Source organism: Macaca fascicularis, chromosome 4, assembly GCF_037993035.2.
Source record: "Macaca fascicularis isolate 582-1 chromosome 4, T2T-MFA8v1.1".
Taxonomy (NCBI): domain Eukaryota; kingdom Metazoa; phylum Chordata; class Mammalia; order Primates; family Cercopithecidae; genus Macaca; species Macaca fascicularis.
In genome coordinates, this window is record NC_088378.1 from 99,799,696 (window position 1) to 99,826,930 (window position 27,235).

The 27,235-nt window shown below is 39.8% G+C and overlaps 1 protein-coding gene, 1 long non-coding RNA gene and 2 pseudogenes across 13 annotated transcripts in view; all 4 read left to right on the plus strand.

Moving 5' to 3' along the window:
• FILIP1 (filamin A interacting protein 1) overlaps positions 1–27,235 on the plus strand; it is a 311,264-nt gene that overhangs the window by 279,338 nt on the left and 4,691 nt on the right. For 6 of the 12 annotated variants that reach the window (XM_074037614.1, XM_074037613.1, XM_074037615.1 and 3 more), the window contains 2 exons: positions 10,724–13,529; positions 16,988–17,806. In XM_074037614.1, coding sequence (XP_073893715.1) covers positions 10,724–13,529; positions 16,988–17,194 — 3,013 coding nt within the window. In that variant the 3' untranslated portion in view covers positions 17,195–17,806. Of the gene's footprint in view, positions 1–10,723; positions 13,530–16,987; positions 17,807–27,235 lie in introns of those variants that run through there. The other 6 variants (XM_074037618.1, XM_015449172.4, XM_074037621.1 and 3 more) reach the window with 3 other exon arrangements.
• Positions 4,732–6,498, plus strand: LOC123572976 (uncharacterized). Its single transcript, XR_012433657.1, has 2 exons — positions 4,732–4,836; positions 6,390–6,498. It is a non-coding gene; the product is annotated as an uncharacterized lncRNA (long non-coding RNA).
• On the plus strand, positions 4,848–6,385 carry LOC102121494 (MICOS complex subunit MIC19 pseudogene; annotated as a pseudogene).
• Positions 24,710–25,225, plus strand: LOC141410096 (U6 snRNA-associated Sm-like protein LSm5 pseudogene; annotated as a pseudogene).

Here is a 27,235-nt window from a genome sequence, read left to right on the forward strand (position 1 = left end):
ATTGACAGTTTGACTTCCTGTATTAGTCCATTTTCACACTGCTACAAAGACACTACCTAAGACTGAGTGATTTATAAATAAAAGAGGTTTAATTTATTCACAGTTCTGCAGGCTTGGGGAAGCCTCCGAAAACTTATAATCATGGTAAAAGGCAAAGGAGAAGTTAAGTACCTTCTTCACAAGGCAGCAGGAAAGAGAGTGCAGAGGAAACTGCCACTTTTAAAACCATCAGATCTCATGAAAACTCCCTCACTATTATGAGAACAGCATGGGGGGAACCACCCCTATCCAATCACCTATCAACAGGTCCCTCTCTTGACACATGGGGATTATAATTTGAGATGAGATTTGGGTGAGGACACAGAGCCAAACCATGTCTCTTCTTCTTTACCGGTTTGCATGCCCCTTATTTCTTTTTCTTGACTGATTGCTCTGGCAGGGTGGGCTTTTAAGAGCCTCTTGAAATAATATTAGGACTAGAAATTGTGTGAAGTAATGTCTGAAACATTACTTCCCCAGAAAATGTTTTCTTGTCAGCCCTTCTAACACCACCTGAAATGTTAGCTCTCTTCTCTTTATCTTCTCCACCTGTGCTTCCACCTCTTTCTGCCTTAAGATTAATAACCAATTTTATGTTTTCTATCATATTTTAAGTCACTTACTAGTAATATTTGTTTACAATCTTTTTCCCTTTATCTGACGCCTCGGAACCCTTTTAAATTTTTTTTCTGGTTTTTGAGACATAATTTATATACAGTAAAATTCACCAATTTTAATTATACAATTTGATGAATCTTGACAAATGTATGTACCATCAAAAATCATAGAACATTTGGGAATATAAAGTTGAGCTATTAAATTCTAAATTCACATTTGAAGCTCATAATGGAACTACTATGCCATTCATTTACCTGGGTTTTTATTCCAATTGCCATTATTTAATTAAATGTAAAAAACAATCACAAATTGGGAGGCCGAGACAGGCAGATCATGAGGTCAGGAGATTGAGACCATCCTGGCTAATATGGTGAAACCCCATCTCTACTAAAAATACAAAAAAATTAGCCGGGTGTAGTGGCGGACGCCTGTAGTGCAGCTACTGGGGAGGCTGAGGCAGGAGAATGGCATGAACCCGGGAGGCGGAGCTTGCAGTGAGCTGAGATCCGGCCACTGCACTCCAGCCTGGGCAACACAGCCAGACTCCGTCTCAAAACCCCCCCCCCCCCCACACACACAATCACATTAATAAACACTTTTCTAAACGGCAAAAAAAAAAAAAAAAAAAAGAGAGAGAGAGAGAAAACACCTGGGCCCACACTTTTAAAGTCTTCTAGTTGAAAATGATTAAATTTCTGAACATGCTAAGTGACCAATTTGCAAGTTAAAAAGTGTAATTTTGGCTGGCCATGGTGGCTTATGTCTGTAATCCCAGCACTTTGGGAGGCCGAGGTGGGTGGATCATCTGAGGTCAGGAGTTTTAGACCATCCTGGCCGAGATGGTAAAACTCGTCTCTACTGAAAATACAAAAATTAGCCAGGCGTGGTAGCACATGCCTGTAGTCCCAGCTACTCAGGAGGCTGAGGTGAGAGAATCACTTTAACTTGTGAGGCTGAGGTTACAGTGAGCCAAGATGGCACCACTGCACTTCAGCCTGAGTGACAGAGTGAGACTGTCTCAAAAAAAAGTTTAATTTTATTCGGTATGAAATAAGAAATTAAGAATATGTTTAAGAATAGTTATTAAGAAAGGCAATAAAAAATTTAAAATCTCTATTAATTCATTTAGCTGTCTTTCTTTGTTCTCTAAAGAGGACTAAATGCTTGCAGAAAATTTAAAATTTGCCAAGAATAGGTTTGATTTTAGGATACTTAGGGCTCTACCTGTGACTGCTGATGGGAATCAGGGTACTAATTTATTATTTTAGTCTTAGTCTTCTGGTTTGTTTCCTTTTCATGCTAATATGTTTAGAATCAAGGCATAGTTGAAGAATGGGAAGGTGAGCAGAGAAGAGAATGGAGAGGAGGTGGTAAGACTAGTTGGCACAAGCAACACTTAAATCTCTTATTCTGCTTCTTAAATAGCATAATTACATGGAAATGGTGCCCAGTAATGTAGAGCAACTTAGTTGTTTGAAGTGCAAAATAAAATTATAACTATTAGGAAATTGTTGGGAAAAAAGAGATGTAATATGCCATAGACATTATGTTTTGTGAATAGATACATGCTATATTTCTGAATGCTGAATGCTTGTTTAATGTAAAATGAGGATTTCTAAATAGGAGGGAAGAGAAAAAAACATCTGCAAGTAGAATGCTGAATTGACTGGGGAGGTGGATAAAGTGAAACACAAGCCTGTTCCTGCCTTCCCAAAACCCTCTTCCTTGGGTCCTCCTGTGTTGCTCCATGGCTCCCTCTTTCTCTGTATCTCCTTTTCCTCTTCCTTCTCTGCACAGGCCTTCCATAGGTCCTCCTTATTCTTTTTATCTCTCATTTTTGGACATTTCCCAAAGTTTTTTCTCCATCCTGTCCTTTTTCTCTCTTTAGATATGTTCTACTTTGGAGATCACATTCATTTCTATGTCTAAGGAAATATCACCTCCATTATGGAAATAAAAATCTAACAATTACCAAGCTTTTTAGCACTGTGAAAATGTCTATGTAGGGTGGGATGGCTGACAAAATGGCCCCATGTTTCCCTCTGATTTTCTTTCCTCCTAGGAGTTCCCTCTCCTTAATTACCACTGTTCTTCCCAATAGACCCAAGGGTGTACTGCTCCAACATTAGATTTTTGATCCAACTGTGTATGAAAATCCCTTTCCTTTAAAAAAAAAAAAAAAGAACTATAACAGACTGGGCACAATGACTCACATTTGTAATCCCAACACTTTCGGAGGCCAAGATGGGAGGATTGCTTGAGGTCAGGAGTTTGAGACCAGCCTGAACAACATAGTAAGATGCCACCTTGAAGAAGAAGAAGAAGAAGGAGAAGAAGAAGGAGGAAGTAGAAGAGGAAGAGGAGGAGAACGAGGAGGAGGAAAAAGAAGAACTAAGACAAACCAGTGACACAAAAACCTATGAGAGAAAAAAAGCCTTAATTCAGCCTGTTCTAATAGTCCCATAGCTGTTTTATAGGTTAAATAGAGGTTGTTCAGCCTCCAGTGCTACATACAGGTAGACAGATCGTAAGGGATGTCTTGCTCAGTCCATATAGAGAAAGCTCCCTCCCTCATCTGAGGTTTATCAGTTGAGAGACACATTTCTTTTCTAATAGGCTGACAACTAAAATGGACAGATTCTTCAAGGGAGGCCACTGCTCATTAGACAGAGACACTCATCTAATAGCCACTATTAATATAAAATTGCTGGCCTAATAACAACTGTGATATCTGTTTAACAAAAATGTATACTCACTCAGCATTGTAAAGAACTTTTGTTAATGCATTTCTATATAGGTAATTTCCAGATATATATTTCTTTTCTTTATTTTCTTTTTTTTGAGATAGGGTCTTGTTCTTTCACCCCGGATGGAGTGGTGTGACATGATCTCAGCTCACTGCAACCTCTGCCTCCCTGGCTCAAGTGATCCTCCTATCTCAGCCTCCTGAGTAGCTGGAATTACAGGCACACGCCACCCACACCCAGCTAATTTTTTTTTTTTGTAGAGATGAGGTTTTGCCATGTTGCCCAGGCTGGTTTCTTAACTCCTGGACTCAAGCAATCTGCATGTCTCAGCCTCCCAAAGTGCTGGGATTACAGGCTTGAGCCACCGCTCCAAGCCTACAGATTTATATTTCTAATTCAAGTTTGTATCTTCATTCTTTCTCTTGTTTATACATTCAGTCAATATTTCTTGAGCACATCCTATGTGTCAGGCATTACACTAGGGGCCAAACAAGACAAACGTGACAGCTACCCTCATGGAATTTGCATTAACAGAGGTAGGCAGACAAAAAAATTGTAAGTTGGGATAGTCATTGCAGTAATTGAGCTCCATAGAGACAGCGCCTGGGCAAGTGAGAGCCAGATGAGCACTGGGCGACTCTGCCTTGCTGAGGAAAAATAACTAAACATGGGGAAAGGAGATCCTAAGAAGCTGAGAGGCAAAATGTCATGATATGCATTTTTTGTGCAAACTTGTCTGGAGGAGCATAAGATGAAACACCCAGATGCTTCAGTCAACTTCTCAATTTTTTTTTTTTTTTTTTTTTTTTTTTTTTGGAGATGGAGTCTGGCTCTATCGCCCAGGCTGGAGTGCAGTGGTGTGATCTTGATCTTGGCTCACTGCAAGCTCCGCCTCCCGGGTTCACGCCATTCTCCTGCCTCAGCCTCTCGAGTAGCTGGGACTACAGGTGCCTGCCACCACGCCCGGCTAATTTTTTGTATTTTTAGTAGAGATGGGTTTTCACCGTGTTAGCCAGGATGGTCTTGATCTCCTGTCCTTGTGATCCGCCCGCCTCGGCCTCCCAAAGTGCTGGGATTACAGGCATGAGCCATCAAGCCAGCCTCAGAGTTTTCTAAGAAGTGTCCAGAGAGGTAGAAGACCATGCCTGCTAAAGATAAAGGAAAATTTGAAGATATGGGGGCAAAGGCGGACAAGGCCCGTTATGAAAGAGAAATGAAAACCTATATCCCTCCTAAAGGGGAGACAAAAAAAGAAGTTCAAGGACTCCAATGCACCCAAGAGCTCTCCTTCGGCCTTTTTCTTGTTCTGCTTTGAGTATCGCTGGAAAATCAAAGGAGAACATCCTGGCCTGCCCATTGGTGATGTTGGAAGAAACTGGGAGAGATGTGGAATATCACTGCTGCAGATGACAAGCAGCCTTATGAAAAGAAGGCTGCGGTTCTGGGGTCGTGGCCTTGCTCCCGCTGTGCGGGAAAAGAATCCAGGCCCTTCCACGCGCGTGTGGGCGCGGGGGCCCCGAAATGCTCCTGGTTCCGCGCTAGGTCTCCGCTGGGGCAGGACCCAGAGCCATGGGTGGGACCACCAGCACCCACTGGGTCACCTTCGAGGGGGACGAGAATGAGAACATCACCGTGGTGAAGGGCATCCGGCTTTCGGAAAATGTGATTGATCGAATGAAGGAATCCTCTCCATCTGGTTCGAAGCCTCAGTGGTATTCTGGTGCTTATGGTGCCTCAGTTTCTGATGAAGAATTGAAAAGAAGAGTAGCTGAGGAGCGGGCATTGGAGCAAGCTGAGAAAGAATCTGAAGATCAGAAACCACTAAAGCAAGCCAAAGAGCTGGACCGAGAGAGGGCTGCTGCCAATGAGCAGTTAACCAGAGCCATCCTTCAGGAGAGGATATCAAACGAGGAGGAAGGCGCTAAGGCAAAGCACCTGGCTAGGCAGCTGGAAGAGAAAGACCGAGTGCTAAAGAAGCAGGATGCATTCTACAAAGAACAGCTGGCTAGACTGGAGGAGAGGAGCTCAGAGTTCTACAAAGTCACCACTGAACAATATCAGAAAGCTGCTGAAGAGGTAGAAGCAAAGTTCAAGCGGTATGAGTCTCATCCAGTCTGTGCTGATCTGCAGGCCAAAATTCTTCAGCGTTACTGTGAGAACATCCACCAGACCCTCAAATGCTCCTCTCTGGCCACCCAGTATATGCACTGTGTCAATCATGCCAAACAGAGCATGCTTGAGAAGGGAGGATAAAAACTTTCAGAACGAGCAAAACACCATCAACGTTAATTCCAGAGATGGAACATTTTTTTTTTCCTAGTAAGAAAATAACCCATTTGAAGAGAAGACCACTAATGAGAAGACCACTAAAGAGAGACACCAAGAATGGATTCAGCAGAGTCATTTCACATTTTGAACAGCAGCAATTTGAAGGGCCAAAGCCTTGATCAGGGATCAGTCATTAAAGGACACACTTCAGTATTAGTAAACCCTCTTATGATGATTAAAAGAGAAGGGCAGCCCTCTCCACCGTTTGGTACTTTCGATTCAACTTCCACTGAACATAAAATGTTTTTCTTCAGAGCAAGCCCCATCATTTGGTGAACCTCCACCCTAACAAAGTAGGATGGGGTGGGGGGCTAAATTAATTGGAGTCGGGTGAGGAGAGAGCCAGAAAACAGATCTGGGGCAGCAGTGCTGGGTGGAATTGTCTAGGCTATGGCATGCTGGCTTTCTCTTTCTTTCTTTTCTCCTTTGATTATGTAAGAGCTGTTTCATTTTAACTTATTATGGTGATTACACAGGCAAGAAGACAAAAAGGAGAGAAAATGTACCTCTTCTACTGGAATAATGTTTATGATTACAAGTGAGAGACTGTATTATTATCAATATGAAGGCATAACCTCTATACTGAATACTCACATCTTTGCTTCACTCACTATCAATAATAAATATATTTTCTGACAAAAAAAAAAAGAAAAGAAGGCTGCGAAGCTGAAGGAAAAATACGAAAAGGATATTGCTGCATATCGAGCTAAAGGAAAGCCTGATGCAGCAAAAAAGGAGTTGTCAAGGCTGAAGACAGCAAGAAAAAGAAGGAAGAGGAGGAAGATGAAGAGGATGAAGAGGAGGAAGAAGGTGAAGAAGATGAAGATGAGGAAGAAGAAGATGATGAATAAGTTGGTTCTAGCACGGTTTTTTTTTCTTATCCATAAAGCATTTAATCCCCCGTACACAACTCACTCCTTTTAAAGAAAAAAAATTGAAATGTAAAGCATGTAAGATTTGTCTTTAAACTGTACAGTGTCTTTTCTTTTTGTATAGTTAACACACTACAGAGTGTGTTTTTAGATAGTCCTGTCCTGGTAGTATTTTCAATAGCCACTAACCTTGCCTGGGACAGTATGGAGGTTGTAAATTGGCATGGATTTAAAGCAGATTCTTGTTGGTGCAGAGCACAAATTAATTATATATGGGGATGGTAGTTTTTTCTTCAGTTGTCTCTGATGCAGCTTATATGAAATAATTGTTCTGTTAACTGAATACCGCTGTGTAATTGCAAAGAAAAAAGTCGCAGGTGTTTTGTTGACATTCTGAATGCTTCTAAGGAAATACAAGAAAAAATATATAAGTTGATTAAGTGTCATAAAAGAAAACTGGGCCAGGCATGATGGCTCCCACCTGTAACTCCAGCATTTTGGGAGACTGAGGCAGGAGGATCACTTGACCCCAGCAGTTCAAGACCAGCCTAGGTGACATAGGGGCAACTCTGTCTCTACAAAAAAATAAAAATTTTAGCCAGGCATGGTGCTATGTGCCTGTAATCCCAGCCACCAGCCATTTGGGAGGCTGAGGTCGAAGGATAGTTCGAGCACGAAAGGTTGAGGCTGCAGTGAACTATAATCCTGCCACAGCACTTCAACTTGGGTGACAGAACAAGACCTTGTCTCTAAGAAAAAAAAAGACTGTAGGATATTGATATTTCAGGAGTCTATAAGAAGTTCTGACTTAATTGGGTTTGAAGAAGTGACACTGAAGTGAAAGTTAGAGGATGAAAAACTAGCCAGGAACATTCAGGTGAGTGTGACAGAATGAAAAAAAGGAGCAAGGAGGAAATACTAAGCAGAGGACACAGCATTTGCAAGGAATGTTAGATAACAGGAGAGACTGACTGGAGATGAACTTATCAAGGAGGTCAGGTATTGAGTCCCATCATTCCCATCCCCAACGTCTTGCCTGTAAGAAGTTTGATTGCAGGTCTATTTGCACAGAAGGCTATTGGCAGGCCTTCCAAAATGAGCTGAGCAACTTTACCTTGATCCTGGATCTGACCCTCAGCTGTACCAACTGGGAAACTGGGTTTTGGGAGCACACAAAATGTAATACCAGAATGAGCCTGGTATTGCTGTTAGAGCCACTTTAACTATAAGATGGGCATGGTTTAAGATGTGGTGAAAGAGAACAGGAGGGAGACTAAGCTAATGGGATTAGAAAAACAGAAATAGAGCCGGGCGCGGTGGCTCAAGCCTGTAATCCCAGCACTTTGGGAGGCTGAGACGGGCGGATCACAAGGTCAGGAGATCGAGACCATCCTGGCTAACACGGTGAAACCCCGTCTCTACTAAAAAATACAAAAAGCTAGCCGGGCGAGGTGGCGGGCGCCTGTAGTCCCAGCTACTCAGGAGGCTGAGGCAGGAGAATGGCGTGAACCCGGGAGGCGGAGCTTGCAGTGAGCTGAGATCCGGCCACTGCACTCCAGCCCAGGTGACAGAGCGAGACTCCGTCTCAAAAAAAAAAAAAAAAAAAAAAAAAAGAAAAACAGAAATAATCACAGCTAGTAGAACGTGAAAAATGTGGTTTCCTGGAAGCCAAATTCCTGCCGAGATCACAGTCTAGCTCATGGAATTTCCTACTGATCGGAATGCCTTCTGCTTTTCTCTGGCTGAAACATTAGTGCCCCAAGTTTTACTATCAAAGACAGGATAATGACAAAAATATTTATTGATTAAACACAGAAAGCACTGACAGTCTTTCCAGATGAAGCCAATAGCATATACTATAATTCTTATCTTTTTATGCTTTATTACATTCATGTATTGAGTCTATGTATCTGTCACTTTACTTCTACTATTTCAATTAATCTTCAGAACAATTCTATATGGTTGGTATTAGTGTTCCATTATTGGAACGCTAAGCTTGTGGGAGTTTTTATATCCTGCTGCTCAAGGTCATCACCGAGGTCTGATTTTTCACACAAAGAAATTTGCAACCTCCAGCATAAATGGGTTAATATCCCTCCCTCTTTCCTCCATTTGTGAAAAAATTGAGAATCAGAGAGTTTCAGTGATTGGTCAGAGATTACACAGTTAGAAAGTGAGAGTCAGAATTCAGATTTGGTTATGTCTGACTCCAAAACCTATGTTGTAGTCACTCCAACCCACTGCCTCTAATAGTATAGAGGCATAGTATTCCTAAAAATATATTTTTAGAAGTTTTCACATGTTAAGCTTAGAATTGGAAGCAGTGACGTTTTCAATAAATTAATCTCTAACAGTCCAGTTAAGGGCAAGGAATTTAAAAATGGCATTTTATGTTGAAAATATCCTGAAAAGTTTTCCCTAATCTATGGTTCTATGACATTATTTCAGTTGTTTCAATTTTTAGTAAAAGAGAGAACATGGTCAATAAAAATGCTCTTTCCTACATGTAAGGACCACATTTAGTGATGCTGTTACAGTATCACTTGTGCAAATCAGTAGGACTTGAAGATCATATTTTCCTCCTATTTTAGGGATAAAGTCATAATGATTTTTGGAGGCTATGCATTAGTTTAGAGATGCTAAGACACAATCATGCTTTATAAAAGTTAATTCTGTGAAAAAATCTTAATGACATGATCAGAGCCATTTCTGTAATACTTATCTCACACTGTATTTAATTATTCATAGCTTCTGTTGTGCTTTACTAATGTATGTTTAAATATTTCTTATACACTAACTTTCAGTCAGTGACAAGTTAAAAAACCACACAAATATTTCTTGCACAATGCAACGTGAGATTATTAAATTCTATTTACTTTGCTAATAGCTAATCTAGTCATAAGTATGAAATTAATCAGTCAGAATAGTAAAGGAGCAAAATACACTGGAAAAAATAAAATCTATTATACTTAAATAAGTACATGTCATTGGTTGTTTATAACTTACTTCCTTTATAAACCTATTAATTACTAAAATGCATTCTTACAATAACATGTCAAATATGATTATAAATTTAATTGTTTTTATGGGTAAATAAAAAAACTATTATAATTAGTACAAGTTAACTGACCAACCTAAGAATGGTAAATAGTTACTTCAGCATGTTTATATTCCTACTTTTTACAGATACGCATAAACACCATAGAGAAAATGTATTTCACAAATGTGAAACATAATAATTCCTGTGGCTGCCACATTTTCGTATTGATAGTAATACAGATTTCCTTCCTACCTAGTTCTTGAATTTAAAAAAATGTTTAAATAAAAAACTCCTGTGCCAGTTCTGGTGTGAACTAAAAATCAATTTTTGTAAATCAGCTTTTGTATCAGAAAGCCAGTCCTACTTTGTCCCTTCCAGGAGACAGTTACATAGTTTATGTCAAGGGTTTAAAATAAGAAAACCCAAAGCTGCTTCTTTTCTGAACCTTTACTATCATTTAAAGTAAATTTATCTCCTGAAATCATATGATGTAGAGATGGAGAGCAAGAATTTTGGAGGCTTCCTGGCCAAGTTTGAAATCCAGGCCTACCACTTACTGACTCTGGGATCTGTGACAGGTTACATAATTCCCCTGTATCTCATGTTTTTTCATGGTGATGATAGTAGCAATACATATCTCATAGAGTTACTCTGAGAATAAAGTAAATACTAACACTAAGGATACAGAAGACATAGTCATTATTATTGCACAACCTAAGTTTTACTTAATGGCCACTATATTAAAGTATAGTACACATGCAGAAAGATACTCAGAAGTGTTCAGCTTACTGAAATTTCATAAGATAAGCTAAACAATCCTGTATAGCAAGCATGCAAATTACAAAAAAGAAACTAGTTACACTCAAAGCCCTCCTCATGCCCCCTTCTAGCCACTACTCCTAAGGGTAACTAATATTTTGACTTCACATTAGTTTCATTAATGGCTATTTTTTAAACCTTGATATTATAACAATTGATAAGGGATTTATTGTAGTAGCATTTTGTTTTTTATTTAATATCAATGCTTAAATCTGTTTGCTGATTACTCTTTTAACATATAGGCATATTTTATTTTCTAGGTTAAAAAAGCTCCTTGAACAAGAAAAGGCTTATCAAGCCCGCAAAGAAAAGGAAAATACTAAACGGCTCAATAAACTAAGAGATGAACTTGTCAAACTCAAGTCCTTTGCACTCATGCTGGTGGATGAAAGACAAATGCACATTGAACAACTTGGCCTGCAAAGCCAGAAAGTACAGGATCTTACTCAGAAGCTGAGGGAAGAAGAAGAAAAGCTCAAAGCCATTACTTCCAAATCCAAAGAAGACAGACAGAAATTGCTCAAGTTAGAAGTAGACTTTGAACACAAGGCTTCAAGGTTTTCTCAAGAGCATGAAGAGATGAATGCTAAACTGGCTAATCAAGAGTCTCACAATAGGCAACTTAGACTCAAACTGGTTGGCTTAACCCAAAGAATCGAGGAGCTAGAAGAGACCAACAAAAATCTGCAGAAGGCAGAGGAAGAACTTCAGGAATTAAGAGATAAAATTGCCAAAGGAGAATGTGGAAATTCTAGCCTCATGGCAGAAGTGGAAAATCTTCGTAAGCGTGTGCTTGAAATGGAAGGTAAAGATGAGGAGATCACTAAAACTGAATCCCAGTGTAGGGAACTGAGGAAGAAGTTGCAAGAGGAAGAACACCATAGTAAGGAGCTCAAACTTGAAGTTGAGAAGCTACAGAAGAGAATGTCTGAACTGGAGAAATTGGAAGAGGCATTCAGCAAGAGTAAATCTGAGTGCACCCAGCTACATTTAAATCTGGAGAAAGAAAAGAACTTAACCAAAGACCTGCTAAATGAATTGGAGGTGGTCAAGAGTCGAGTTAAAGAATTGGAATGTTCTGAAAGTAGATTGGAAAAGGCTGAATTAAGCCTAAAAGATGATCTTACGAAGTTGAAGTCATTTACCGTGATGCTGGTTGATGAAAGGAAAAATATGATGGAAAAAATAAAGCAAGAAGAGAGAAAAGTGGATGGACTCAATAAAAATTTTAAGGTGGAACAAGGAAAAGTTATGGATGTAACTGAAAAACTAATTGAAGAAAGTAAGAAGCTTTTAAAACTAAAATCTGAAATGGAGGAAAAAGTATACAACTTGACAAGAGAAAGAGATGAGTTGATAGGCAAATTGAAAAGTGAAGAAGAAAAATCCTCTGAATTAAGCTGCAGTGTTGACTTACTAAAGAAGAGACTTGATGGTATAGAGGAAGTGGAAAGAGAAATAACAAGAGGAAGGTCACGAAAAGGGTCTGAGCTCACCTGCCCGGATGATAATAAGATTAAGGAACTAACACTTGAAATTGAGAGACTGAAGAAACGTCTCCAACAATTGGAAGTGGTCGAAGGGGATTTGATGAAGACAGAAGATGAGTATGATCAGCTGGAACAGAAATTTAGAACTGAGCAGGATAAGGCGAACTTCCTCTCTCAACAACTAGAGGAGATCAAGCACCAAATTGCCAAGAATAAAGCAATCGAGAAGGGTGAGGTTGTGAGCCAGGAAGCTGAACTGAGACACAGATTTCGGTTGGAAGAAGCTAAAAGTCGAGACTTAAAAGCTGAAGTACAAGCTCTTAAAGAGAAGATTCACGAATTAATGAACAAAGAAGATCAGCTTTCTCAGCTCCAGGTAGATTATTCTGTACTTCAACAAAGATTTATGGAAGAAGAAAATAAGAACAAAAACATGGGGCAGGAGGTCCTCAATCTGACTAAAGAGTTGGAGCTTTCCAAGCGCTACAGCAGAGCTCTTAGGCCCAGTGTGAATGGAAGAAGAATGGTGGATGTTCCTGTGACATCAACTGGAGTCCAGACTGATGCAGTCAGCAGTGAAGCAACAGAGGAAGAAACACCAGCTGTATTCATACGGAAATCCTTCCAGGAAGAAAATCATATTATGAGTAATCTTCGGCAGGTGGGATTGAAGAAACCCATGGAAAGATCCTCTGTTCTAGACAGGTATCCTCCAGCAGCAAATGAGCTCACTATGAGAAAGTCTTGGATTCCATGGATGAGAAAGAGGGAAAATGGCCCCTCAATCACTCAGGAGAAAGGGCCCCGAACAAATTCCAATCCAGGGCACCCAGGAGAGGTAGTCCTTTCACCAAAGCAGGGCCAGCCCCTGCATATTCGAGTGACACCAGACCACGAGAACAGTACTGCGACTTTGGAGATAACAAGCCCGACATCTGAAGAATTTTTTTCTAGTACCACCGTCATTCCTACCTTAGGGAATCAGAAACCAAGAATAACCATTATTCCATCACCAAATGTTATGCCTCAAAAACAAAAAAGTGGAGATACAACTCTTGGCCCAGAACGAGCCATGTCCCCAGTCACAATTACTACATTTTCCAGAGAGAAGACTCCAGAAATTGGAAGAGGTGCGTTTGCAGACAGGCCCACATCCCCTATTCAGATAATGACGGTGTCTACATCAGCAGCACCAGCTGAGATTGCAGTTTCTCCTGAATCCCAGGAAATGCCCATGGGACGGACAATCCTCAAAGTCACCCCAGAAAAACAGACTGTTCCAACTCCAGTACGGAAATACAACTCCAATGCCAATATCATAACCACAGAGGACAATAAAATTCACATTCACTTAGGGTCTCAGTTTAAACGGTCCCCTGGGACTTCAGGTGAAGGAGTCAGTCCAGTTATTACTGTCCGACCAGTAAACGTGACAGCCGAAAAGGAGGTTTCCACCGGCACTGTCCTTCGCTCTCCCAGGAACCACCTCTCCTCACGGCCTGGTGCGAGCAAGGTGACGAGCACTATCACCATAACACCAGTCACAACGTCATCTGCTCGAGGAACCCAGTCAGTGGTGAGTAGAAGAGGCTCCAAAGGGCAGGCCCGTGGAGGGAGGGAGATGTGAGTAGTGAGACTACCCCAGCACACGCAGTAAAACCCAGCCACATGCTTCTCATGCTGCCTGAATCCAGATGCTTCACAGAGGACTATCCACACAAAACTGAATGTAAAAAGTGACCTAATAGTTTAATAAATTAGGCCAACTTTGAGGGAAAACTTCGCCTATTCATGTAAATTATGGACAGTGCCATAAAACACTTGCAAAGGTAGCCTCTTTGAAATGGTAGCATATAGTAATCAGAAGGTTTAACATTTGATTTTAATGTTTAAGATAGTTTTTAAAACGGAGACGGGGAAAATGGTCTATATGGAAGAAGAATTAAAATTGTTCCTAGGTTATGTTTCTATAAATTAAAGTATTCAATATGTGGTTATATATGGCCACAGGCATATTTTATTCCAAAATAAGATGAGAAGATTTTAATATCAAAAAGTTTTTTAAAAGTAAAAGAGAAGTGCGTTTACATGTATAAAAACTGTATTTTATTTAATCATATCTTGCAGAGAGCAGGTGCTTCATAAATATTTATTTAATAAATAGCTGGGGTTGGGTGCAGTGGCTCATGCCAGTAATCCCAGCACTTTGGGAGGCTGAGGCAGGTGGATTACCTGAGGTTGGAGTTCAAGACCAGCCTGGCCAATATGGTGAAACCCCATCTGTACTAAAAATACAAAAATTAGCCCAGCGTGGTGGCGGATACCTGTAATCCCAGCTACTCGGGAGGCTGAGGCAGGAGAATCGCTTGAGCCTGGGAGGCGGAGGTTGTGGTGAGCCGAGATTGCACCATTGCACTGCAGCCTGGGTGACAGAGCAAGACTCCATCACAAACAAACAAACAAAACTAGCTGGAAGGCTAAATGAATGATTATTGAAAAGCATGTGCAAAGCACAAAAGCCGGAACTTAAAAATAAATTCTACCAGCCTGGCCAACAGGGCAAAACATCTTCTCTACTAAAAATACAAAGGAAAAAATAAAAATAAAAAAGTAGCTGGGCGTGGTGGCACACATCTGTAATCCCAGCTACTCTGGAGGCTGAGGCACAAGAATCACTTGAACCCAGGAGATGGAGGTTGCAGTGAGCCAGGATCATGCCACTGCACTGCAGCCTGGGTGACAGAGTGAGACCCTGTCTCAAAAAAGTAAATAAATAAATAAATTATAAATTATATTTTTCAAAATACTTCCAGTGATTGTCTTCATTTATTGGTGGCAACCTGGCAAATGTAATTATAGAAGAGCTTGTACTGTTTAGATGTTAACTTAAGCTAATAAACTAGAAATCATGATTTCTAGACTCTGAACAAGTTCTACAGCATAAATTGAAATCTCCTAAGAAAGACAGGAAGCTCATAATTTAAACAGAAACTGTGGCTTATTTTCCTTTAATACTTCAATTAAAGTATGATTTACTTTAATTTTCTATGCACAAACATACACTCAAGGCAGGCTCCAAAGTGTGAATTACTAATTGCTTTGCCAGTAAAGCTTTTACTGGTTGGCTCCTCATGAGCCAAATAGGATTCAGAATTATTCACTGTCCTCAGGTGATCCAATACTGCTTTTTAGGTAACGTGGAGCACAGCTTGGTTGTGTAGGGTCTTGCTTCTTTCTGCTGCATTTTATAAAAAGATATTTGAGGTATAAATCATTGTAACTTAGAGCACATTTTCTGCCATAACATTTTCTTACCATTTTTAAGGGTCAGATCAAGGTAGCCCTACCCTCTGTATCGACATTTTTGATTACTGATTAAACCTCACACATGAGTGGCATTTCAAAGCAACTGTCTAAGATTTCTAAGTTCTCAATGGTCCACCTATTTTAAGTATATCAGATCTCATAAAATCAAGGACAACAAAAGGTTTGGAATACTCCTCTTAGAATTTGAACAGTGAGAGTAGTTCATTTGTACATTTATTTAGTCAACATTTGTTGAGTGTCAACTATACTTTAGGCATGGGCTAGGTGCTGGGATGCCAGGAAGACTGTAGAAGTTCTTGACTTAGTGGAATAGACAGGTTTGGAACCTACTTAGTGGTTCTATGATAGAGATATGTACACAGGAGTCAACGGAGAAGGCTTCACAGAAGTGGAGGTTTCACAGTTAAAGAGGGATTTTCAAGAAGGAAAAGGGAAGGAGTATGTAGACAGAACAGCATGTGCAAAGGCACGACAGTGGGAAGGAGCCTGGCATGCTTGGGGAATTGTGAGCATCCCATTGTGCTGCTACCAGTTGTGCATGGGGCAAAAAATGGAAGGGCAGAAAATAGGTAAGCAAACTGGGGTTGGATATTGAAGGGAGGCATATACATGTCTTATTATGAAATTGATATTAGGGAACCACTGAAAGGGTAATGATCATGAGAAAAACATATTGTTTGTGTTTTAGAAAGATGTGTGTGGAAAACAGTTTAAAGGATAACTTGGAGGGACAGGGATGCTGTTGCAATTCTCTATCTTAATGATGGAGCAGGCTTGAACTAAGATAGTGAAAATGAGGACAGAGATATAGTGAAGATGATCAAAACTATTTCATGACAAATTGAGTAGAGAGTGTGGCTCTTGGGTTTATGATTTGGCTGTCTGGGAGAATAAGATGAGAAACTTTAGGGGGACTAGCTGTTTAGGAGAGAGGATAAGTAATGTTTGGGGCATGTTATATTTGAGATGTCTGGGGAACATCAGAAATGTCCAGTGAGTAGCTGGGAATAAGGATCTGCATTTCTAGAGGGCATCGAAGCCTAGGGGTCCCAGGGTTTGAACACATGAGGTAATAACTAAGGCAATTATCAGGGTGAATGTTAAACATTAAAAGGAGGCTGAGAATGGAACATGGCGGCACATTTAGAAGGCAGGCAAAGTAGAGAACAAGGAGCCAGCAAGAGATTGAAAAGGAGTCATCAGATATGAGAGGTGAATTGATGAGACTGTCCTAAGAAATCACAGCACTTTAAAAAGGAGGATGTGGTCAGCAGCGACAATAACGTGAAGATTTTGAGGTCTTTAGGAGGTGAAAAGAGAGTAGCTTCATCTGAAATGGAAGAAAGGAGGGAGTGTAGAGGTAATTTAGGGAGCAGTAGGAGTAAAGTTGCCTGAGTTTTTGCCTGGTGGTCTATATTTCCTCTGTGAAACTGGAGTTAACGCCATCTTCAGTAAGGGCAGAGGAGGTGAGTTAGTGCTTCAGAAGAGAAGGAAGTTTCAAGCAAAGTTGTTTTAAGAGAAGGGAAGGGGAGATAATCAGAGTGGATTAGATACCAACTCCAAGTTTCTCACAATTATTTTATCTGGGGAAGGGTCATCTGTGGGTGTTCCTGTGTGGCAAGAGTCCCACTAATGTTCAGATTGATGGCATATCCAGAGGAAACTCACCAACATCTCCCTTGTATCTACGTATTTTCTCTCTTACAGTCAGGACAAGACGGGTCATCCCAGCGGCCTACACCCACCCGCATTCCTATGTCAAAAGGTATGAAAGCAGGAAAGCCAGTAGTGGCAGCCCCAGGAGCAGGAAATCTGACCAAATTCGAGCCTCGAGCTGAGACTCAGTCTATGAAAATAGAGCTGAAGAAATCTGCAGCCAGCAGCACCACCTCTCTCGGAGGGGGGAAGGGCTGAGGGCAGTGGCTAAGGGGGTATGTTGTGCAGATGCTACTGCTGCCGTGAAAGTGAACCTTCATCTGTTTGTGCCAGTTCTTTACATGTACTAATTTAAGTTTTAAATATTGTGTTTATAAAATAACCAACTAATAACCATGTGTCTTTCCTATTTTGTGCATTTGCTTTGATGCTGGGGAACAAAATTAGCAAAACTATTGCTTGCTGCCTAGAAGCCAGGCTACTTCCTGCGGTTTCTAGTTCCAGTTTTGCTTCTAGCAAGTGGACCCATCAGTAGACCCCTCTGAGCCTGTTTCCTCATCAGTTAGATGTGGGGACTCAGCCACATGCTCTTCAAGGCTGGCTCCCATATTTCCTAATTGCAAGCCAAATTTAATGTACCTTGTCCCACAATAATTTTTTATTAAAAAAATTCTATTATGAAATAAGACATACTTTAACAATTGTCATTTGCCTCTTTCACATCATGAATTTGCTTTATGTGCTGGAAAAAAACATCACATAGCTATCACAGGGCCTGGACCTCTAAAATTTTGCAAAAACAAAAGGTTCTAAGATGATTTCAGGAAATAATATGAATGTGTAATAAAATGGAAATGAAATATGGAATCCTAAGAACAGAGTTTTACTTATTTGTGTGTGTCTGTGTGTACTGTAGAAGTTTTAGCCCCTCCATAAGATTCCCACAATTTCTTAGGCAATAATTTTAAAATCATTAATGTCAGACTCGTGCTCTATTCAAGTGTGCAATTGATTTAAATTGTGGAATAGTTTGAAAAGAGCTGCCAAATGGCCTTTTATAGCTCAAAAGTGATTGTGATGGATAGAAACTAGCAGAAAGTAAATTCTGATACATTAATGCCAAGGGAAAAAATGACATCATACATATCTTAATTGAATTCAAATATTTTTCTCAATTAAGTATAGATTTGCAAGTGTAAAACCAGTTCATGATTTGGGTGTGTATGTGCGTGTGTGTGGTGTGGAGAAGTGGATTATTTCTCTCAGTTTTACTCTTGTTTGAATCAGTTTCTTTCATTTTTAGGCATGTTTTAATAAGCATGAAGTAGAGTGTGAATGCAAAATGCCAGGTGTATTTGTAGATTAACCATGTTAAGGTGGGCTTTGTGCTTCATAGCCACATAACCACAAATGAGTTCAAGGCTAGTAACCCACAGCTTAGCACACAAGATCTCATGTAGGCTGCACCTTTGCTGACAGTTTTGAGCCAACTGAGTGAACTTTACAAAAATACAATAGCAAAATGTCACAGATTTTTAGTTTTCCATTTTTGTATGTTAGTGTTCCAAAATTATATGGATAGCACCTGTTCTTGATATTTGGGAAAAAGCGTAATTCTTTATAAAAAAAAGATGTATGATTAGATTTTTATCTCATGATTCAACATGTGTCATGATAATGAAGCTCTTCTCTGAGTTCCTTTCCACACCAGATTTTCTATCGCTTGCAGAACTTGGGCTTGAATTGTGTATAGTGGTGGTAGATGTAGATGCCTCATAGTATTCACATTCACTTTAATCAGATCGCTGTTGCCTACTGCTCATCAGTTCTCAACATTGTATTACAAAATGTTGAGTAGCCAGGCATGGTGGTTCACACCTGTAATCCCAGCACTTTGGGAGGCTAAGGTGGGTGGATCACTTGAGGCCAGGAGTTTGAGACCAGCCTGGCCAACATGGCAAAACCCCATCTCTACTAAAAATACAAAAATTAGCCAAGTGTGGTGGTGGGCGCCTGTAATCCCAGCTACTCAGGAGGCTGAGGCAGGAGAATTACTTGATCCTGGGAGGCAGAGGTTGCAGTGAGCCAAGATGATGCCACTGCACTCCAGCCTGGGCGACAGAGCGAGACTCTGTCTCAAAAAATAAAATAGGAAAAAAGAAAATTGAGGAGCCATGTTAAAGACCTGCCATAGTAATGGGATTTCAAGGTCAAAGGAGAGAGAGAGAGAGACTGAGAAAGAACACTTTATGATTTTGGATAAATTTGAACAAGAGAGATTGCCATTTGGAATACTGACTATATTTTTTTTAAAGATTTTTCCTCTTTCATAAAGTGAACATTCAACCCTTTCAAAAATGAAGATATTCACTGTTTTTACTAATGTGTACCTGACATTTGTGAAGTATTTAGTGTTACTGTACCATAACATATTGTATTTGAGCAAATGAGGGTGTCAGAAGAACAAAACACCACATTCCTTTTGATTCCACCTGCCATTCTTCAGTGACTTTTATCATAATCTTATTGCTACTTGCTGCTGTTTTTGCTTTTACCTTCTCACATCATGCTTATGGTGTTTCTTCCAGGAAGTCCATACCATCTACAGGAGAGTGCTCTGAAGGCTTAACAGTGCGTGTACAGGATGTTTATACATCTAGATATTGGAATAGAGCCACCCACAAAGTACAACTGCTAAAAAAACTTGGCAGAACAACACAGATTTGCTTTTCAGAAATGATAAAGAACAACCACCATGACAGTTTTTCTTTGTAATTTTAGAGCCCACTCTATATTTATTGGATAGCTTTGCTTTAAGCCACACATTAGAAATAAAATCCACTGGGGATAGGAGGTGGAGGACTAAATGTATTACAAATCCAACTTCCCTTTGTGAAGACAGTACTTTTAAGATGCAATTTAATGTGCTTTTGTAGGGGTGAATGGGATTAAAAGTTTGCAATATTTTCTCTGTCCTGAAACGTACCACATAGTAAAGTAAAAGGGGTCTCACTGTGGCTGATGTGTACAGCTGTTGCTCAGGCCCCACCCTGAAATCTTGGGATGGTGGGTGACTTGGGGGTGGGAAGGGTGGGTCATTTCCACAGACTTCAGTGCGTTGGTACCCTCTAGGGATGTGCAGGACACGACCTACACAGCTACAGAGGAGACCCTGGTCTTCACTGCCTGAGAATAATTGTAAGGTGCTGACTATTTCAGCACACTATGGTGGTGTCCACCTTACATGCACGATTCCAGAAATGTTTCGATATGGGACATAGCCCCAAGAGTGTTTATTATTTTTTTTGCATGTGAGCTATATATCTAGGTCATCTGCTTAAGTTATTCAGTTTCTACTGGTGTTTCAATTGTATTTCCAGTGAGGACTGGTTGATGGGCGGCAATCGAGCTCTCTCTAGAGATTTTAGGGTATTCATTAAGGGTGTACCCAGAGCTCTTACTCAAGTGTCTTCAAGAAAGAAGTGAAAAATAGCTTTCATGTGTAGTGTGGGAAGAGTATAATTTCGGAGACATGAAAACAAGTTTAAGAATATGAAATGTAAAAATATTTAAATTTCTCATTCCCCAGATTCAGAATACTGGGGAAAGGGTGAGACTTTCCTCGTTGGGAAAAACACAGGGTTATAGATATGAAGAGCACATTTATACTGGAGGCTGGAGGCAGAGAGAGAGAACGAGTAATGAGGAGATGGGCATAGAGAGGATTTCCCAAGAAATAGGAAGATATGATTCCAAAATTTCCCCAACCTAGATAATGTTTCCTTTCTGTCTCCTTTAGGGTCTCATCGTTGGTTATTTCTTTGCTCTCTGGTCTTTCCACTTCTCGTTTTCACTTGCTATCCTCTGACCTCTCTCATTTTAGCAAAATTCCTCCTTCATCTATGCAGTCCTCTATAGCTACTGCCCAGTCTCCTTCCATGCCAAGGTGAGCTATTGAGAGAACACTCAACATTTCCTGCCTCCAGTCTCGCACTTCCCATTTATCATTAATCACTTTTTATTTTTAATAAAAAAATTCATATACATAGTTCAAATATAAGCCAGAGCTAAAAGACAATGAAAACAGATGTTCCTTACCATTTCCCTGAGGCCTCAGTTTTGTCCCCCGGAGAAAATCACTTCCAGTTCTTAGCTGTTTCTTCTGGCATTTATCTCCATATTTCTAACTAAGGTGCTTATACTGTTACTTTTTATTTCTAGATTTTAGATCTCTTTTGTCTTCACATTATTGTTTTGATGGTTGAAGGTTTAACCTTCTCACTTATCCCTTCTCTTTCCTTTTTCTCATTTTCCCAATATGATTACATCCTCAACTTTTTGATAAATCAGCAGCCAACATTTATATATTTATGTGTTTTGCAGTGCAAATTTAAATTTAAATATAGCACGGTAGCTCACGCCTGTAATCCCAGCACTCTGGGAGGCTGAGGCAGCTGAATAACTTGAGCTCAGGAGTTTCGGACCAGCCTGGATGACATGGCAAAACTTAGACTGCAGCCTCAAAAATACAAAAAGTTAGCCAGGCATGTTGGTGTGTCCCTTTAATCTCAGCTACTCGGGAAGCCGAGGATTGCTTGAGCTTGAGAGGCAGAGGTTGCAGTGAGAGATAGTGCCACTGCACTCCAACTTGGGTGACAAAGTAAGACCCTGTCTCAAAATAAATAAATAAAAATAAATATTACTATCTGCTGAGCCAAGTAGTATACTATGATTTTGCTCTCTTCCTCTTACCACATTTCCCCCTTCAAAAGAATAATTGTTTTAATTTTTCATCTGCTTGGTTTTCCATGTATGTATATATATATGTTTTCAAATGCTCCATTAGACTTGCCAAACACCTATCAGTAATTTTTCCAAACACTTAAACACAGCAGTTTCATATTTTTCCCTGGAAGCCTTCCTATTCAGCCTTCTGCTTCCATATTCAGTCTGGACTGGTTGTTTTCTAGGCCTGCTGCACAGTTGTTGCCCTTTTGCCTATGTTGAGTTATCTGTTTCCCTGATTGCTTATATTCAACTTCTTTTATCTATTGATCTATCGATCTGCCTATCATCTGTCTAATCTATCATCTATCTAATATATCTCTCTCTCTATCAGTCATCTATCTACCCTCTCTCTCTCTCACTCTCTCGCTTTCTCTCTCTTCCTCTTTACATCTTCTAATAGTTTTTAAAGGGAAAAGTCCTCCAGTAACCTTTCTGGGGCAGACTATCTGAATTCTGGGAACAGGTTAGGGGAGGTAAGATGAGAATCTCACAGCTCAAGGTATAAACTTTTTACTCCCCTGCAATCAGTCTGCTGCCCATTCTTGTGTCTGGGTCCAGAACTTCTTAGGTCAGTTTTTCCAGAAAATAAAACTCTGGTCTCTAGTAAGGGCAAGGCAGAGTTAGGCTGTGCTCTTTTCCCTCAATGACCAAGATATCTAATTTGCTTTGCTGCTTTTTTCACCTCTTTGCTCTGCTTCAGTTTCCCTTGTTGGCTCCTTATTTTATATATACACAATAAGGATTGATGTTTCCCACATCTCTATCAAAAGCCATGTTCTTGCTCTACAAGCTGGCTCTGGTTATTTCATCTACACCCAGATGCTGATGACTCCCAAACTTCTATCACCAACTGTGTATCCATCTTTATAGTGTGTATTTCCAAATCAGCTTGTCCAAAAACCATTTTCAATACTGCCCCGTCTTCCTCCAAATCTTCTCCTTCTCTTATTATTCTCCATCTCAACAGGGATATCCTGACCCATTCAGTCTCTCAAGCTAGAAACCTGGTAGCCATCTATGCTTCTCCTTCTCCTTCTGCCCTCATTCAGCAAGTCCTGCTTATTCACTAACATCTCTAGCAGCTGATTCCTCCTCTCCATTTCCCCTACCATGGCCTAAATTGAGGGTTTTAACTACTTTTCATCTGGGTTACTCTGATACCCACCTAATTGGTCTTGTAATCTCCAGTCTCAAAACTCTAGGATTCATTTTTCATTCTTGCAGTTTTCCAAAGTGCAAGTTGATCATATCATATCATATCAAATCATATCATATCATAATCATCTCTATTTGAAAACCCCCCAAAAGTTCCTCATTACTCACAGAATACAATGCTATGTACTTGAGGCACTCTGTGACTGGGCTCTACTTCTCCATTCTTCTGAGCACCTTTCCCTTCCCTTGGCAGGACCCCCACACTCCAGGCTTAAATAATTGCTTGACTGTCAGGCCATGCCACCCTTCCTTGACTTGCTCAGTTTGTTCCTTCTCCCTGAATTGCCCTTTCTCCTATTTTTCTTTTGGCAGATGTGTCCTTCTCTGTTCAAAGACTATTTTACGAACATTACCTCTTCTAGGAAGATAAACAATTATTTCAGAATCTATCCTGGGGTTTAAAGGCCTGTCCACTGCTGTAGAAAGCTTGGCACTCACTGTAGATAAACAAAACTAGCAGCTGAAAAATGGCAGAAAGTTGGGCAAGCAAGAGCTATTTCTGATTCCTCTCTTTGCAACACAAACCAGTGAGAATGACATGGAAGCAGCTAACAAGTCCTGTGTGAGAACATGCAGGTAATGAGGTGGCAGAATTACAGGAAGTCCAGGTACTGTCATTTTTGGGTGGTGAAAGTTACTTCTATTTCCCTCCAAAGGCACAACAGCAGGTGATGGATGCAAAACAGCCAGGAGTCCTGGACTGGGGAGTTCTCACCTCAGAAGCCACCATGTCTGCGAAGAAAGGGGCCTGAGAGCTTTCTGTGAAGTATAAACACACAGTACATGCATGAGTTACAAATGGCCCTTTCCTCACCCTTTCCGACTCCCCCAGCTGAACACAAAGGCACTTCAAGAACGAGGAGGTTTCAGGGGTTTGTCTCATGCTCTTCAAGTTCATGAAGGACCCTCAAAATAGGATTAGAGGCTCTCATTTTAAAGGACCAAACACCACCAAAAAGCAGGATTTAGATTTAGGATAGATATTAGGGTGAATATCCAGAGAAGAAGGGCTGCTGAAAAATGGACTCGATACCTGAGAGAACTGAAAACCATGAGACTGGAGCCACACTCTTTTCTACCACCAAAAGGTTGTGTAACCTTTGGCATATCACCCTACCTTGGCCTATGATTTAGCATGGAGCTATAATTTTTTATGATTCTGGCATTCTCCCTTAGAGTCGTAATATAATATGCTTCACTATTGTTTAGCAAGCACCTTACAAGATCCTGCTACAATGCTTTTCCTAAGATCTAATGATTAATTACTTATCTGGTAAAAGTACTTTTGGCCTCTCTACTTCTGCTAATGCTACATATATGCAAAATCACAGAACTGGTTAGAACTGAAGTAGACCTTAGAGATCAAGAGGATAATTATCTATTACTAAAGAAGGCAAACAGCAACAAACCCTTTTAAAAAAGCCCTGAGGCATACAGATGTCTAACCATCTTATTAATGATAAGACCAGGACCAAAAAATCAGTTCTTTCAGTTTCTCCTAGTACGTTATTCATTATTTCATATGATGAAACTACTTCAAGTGAGTAAAGTGTACATGCATACATAGATTGAAACACTCATACTCACTGGGTCAAAATAATACTGCTAAATGATTTTTAGCTACTAAGATATTTATATAGAAACTATGTGAAAAAGTTCTTATAATAATATTTTGAATATTGTTGTCCTCATTTAAAAAGTGCAGTGACCTCAGTTTTCACACATAATGTTATTTTGCATGCTATTCTGTGACTAGCCATAGACTTAGAATAACCTAGGTATTTACCATCTGTGTTTAAAAGAGTAGAACCCACTTCCGGCGTAGCCACGGCGGCTAACGCTACTACCAACCCATCACAGCTGCTGCCATTAGAGCTTATGGACAAATGTATAGGATCAAGAATTCACATTGTGATGAAGAGTGATAAGGAAATTGTTGGTACTCTTCTAGGATTTGATGACTTTGTCAATATGGTACTGGAAGATGTCACTGAGTTTGAAATCACACCATAAGGAAGAAGGATTACTAAATTAGACCAGATTTTGCTAAATGGAAATAATATAACAATGCTGGTTCCTGGAGGAGAAGGACCTGAAGTGTGAATGAGTTTCCTTGACTTATGCTAGATTCTGTTTTGTCTCTTAATGACAAGAAAATGGAATTTTTTCCCCCACCTTCTAATGTTTAAATCCCATAAAGCTAAGTTTCCCGTTAAAGGGAAGTGCTTTGAAGGTGTGTACCCATTTTTCTAAGTTAATCATGATTATCCTGGAAAAAGAAGAAAAGAGCTTCTTCTTTGAAGACAAGAATAAAGGTGTTTTTGGTAAAAAAAAAAAAAAAAAAAAAGTAGAACCTCAGCATGCTTTGCTCAAATACTTTCCTATTTTTCCATTACTTAGTTTTTATTTATAGTTAACGTTACATATGGGAACTAATTCAAATTTGCTTGTATCTGTAAAACAGCAATCTATGCTGGAGATAAGAAATTAGCTTGCCAAAAAAGAATTTATCAGTTATGACTGTGATTATTGGTGACTTCTGCATCCTGGGGAGGTAAGGGGATAATTTGGGCTGATGGTAGAGTGGGAAATCTGCTGGAAGGAAGCAAATAAACTATTAGGTGGTTGAGAACTCCCAAGAGAGTTTGTATCATCTGGTTCAAAAGTTTCCTAGAGCAAATGACAGAACCTATTAGCGGAAGTATTTTTAATTAGCTGATCTGAATCCAAAAGAGGAATACAAGTCCAAATCAAGAGAGGAAGTTTCTTGAACTTCCTATTTAAAACAGATGTTTTAACAGAACTCTGATTAATTTCTGAATGTGATAATAACAGGATTGAACCCTGAAGCAGTTTATGAAAATGAGAAACTTAAAAGTAAATCATATCTAAGTACTTCTGAACGGTATATAGAATGTAGGGCATTTTTGCACTGGACAAGTTGTTCTGAGGCCAGTAGGTTCAAAGCTGATGTTTGGTAGTTGGTCGGGGGAGGGGAAGAATAGCAAGCCCTAACCTGGTACCTCTAGGCAGAGCCCCTGGTGGGTAGGGGGCCACAGAACATGGGAAGCAGGCTATATATAGGCAAACTGATGCAAAATCCAAGAGGACATGTTTTTGTTCTGTAACTTGGTGTACAGCTTCCTATGGATAAAGCAGTCCTCCTTTGCTGATGTAACATCTTGTTATAAGTTGAATTTCTGGTATGTTTTGTCTTTAGTATGTGAGCTTAGAGGCTAGTTATTAAAGTGATGTGGCCTTATTTGCTAGAGAAGAATGTTTTGTTTGTTTGTTTTTAATTTAGAGCTCAAGTGTTCCTTTGCAGTGTTTGGCAGTGTATAAACATGAATTACTTGGGAGGGAGGTATTGGTTTTTTAGGGAGTACATCTTTCCCACTCTACAGCCAAGGAGACCTCCTGGGAGGAAACAGAATTCTAATTTGTTGTGAGGTTGCCTCACTCTGCACTCAGGAGACATTCTCCCCCACATGCCTCCCCAAATCCTCTCTCATGCATACAGCTTTGGATCTCAAGTCATATGACTGGCTAGTAGTTTTGGGATACCACCCAAGGAGGATAAATATTTAGTAAGCTCAGAAATCAAGTGTAATTAGGAATTGATAACATGTTGAACTTCCTTTCCAGGAAGTTATCCAATAGCTAGTGTACTAAAAGACTTAATAAAAACTATACCATTTCACAATAATGTCATAATAACAAATAATGTATTTAATGTGTCACCTGAAGTTTTCTTAAAGAAAAAACATCAAGGTAACACTAGAGAGAAACATATAGGGGAAATTGTCTCTAAGTACGCTTTATAAGCCACTAATGTCAAAAATATATAAAAACTCAGTGTCTCATATGTATATGTTCATTGAAATTTAGAGTTTTTTAAACTTTCAATTAGGAAAAAAAGGAAATTATGTTACTAAACATCTTCATATCAGAGGGCCCCAAATTTAAGTGCTTTGTTATTTTGAGTTTGCTGACAGAGGTGGTAAATACCTATGGTCTTTGGTTCCAATCTGCCTATAAAGTGCTCTCCAAATCACTGTTGTCAGAAAAGTGGTATCTGTAAGAAGTAAAATTATGATACTTGTGCAAAATTATGATCTGTAAGAAGAAAAGTTATGAAAAATATACCTGATTTTACTGAGGTTATTTTAGAGGCCCCAAATGACCTATATTTGAATCTTGTTCTGGGATGAAATGAAGACAGTAGGAGATGGAATAAAATTTGCTCATTGAATCTGTAACTTCATAAGATTTACAACATTATTTTATTGTACTATA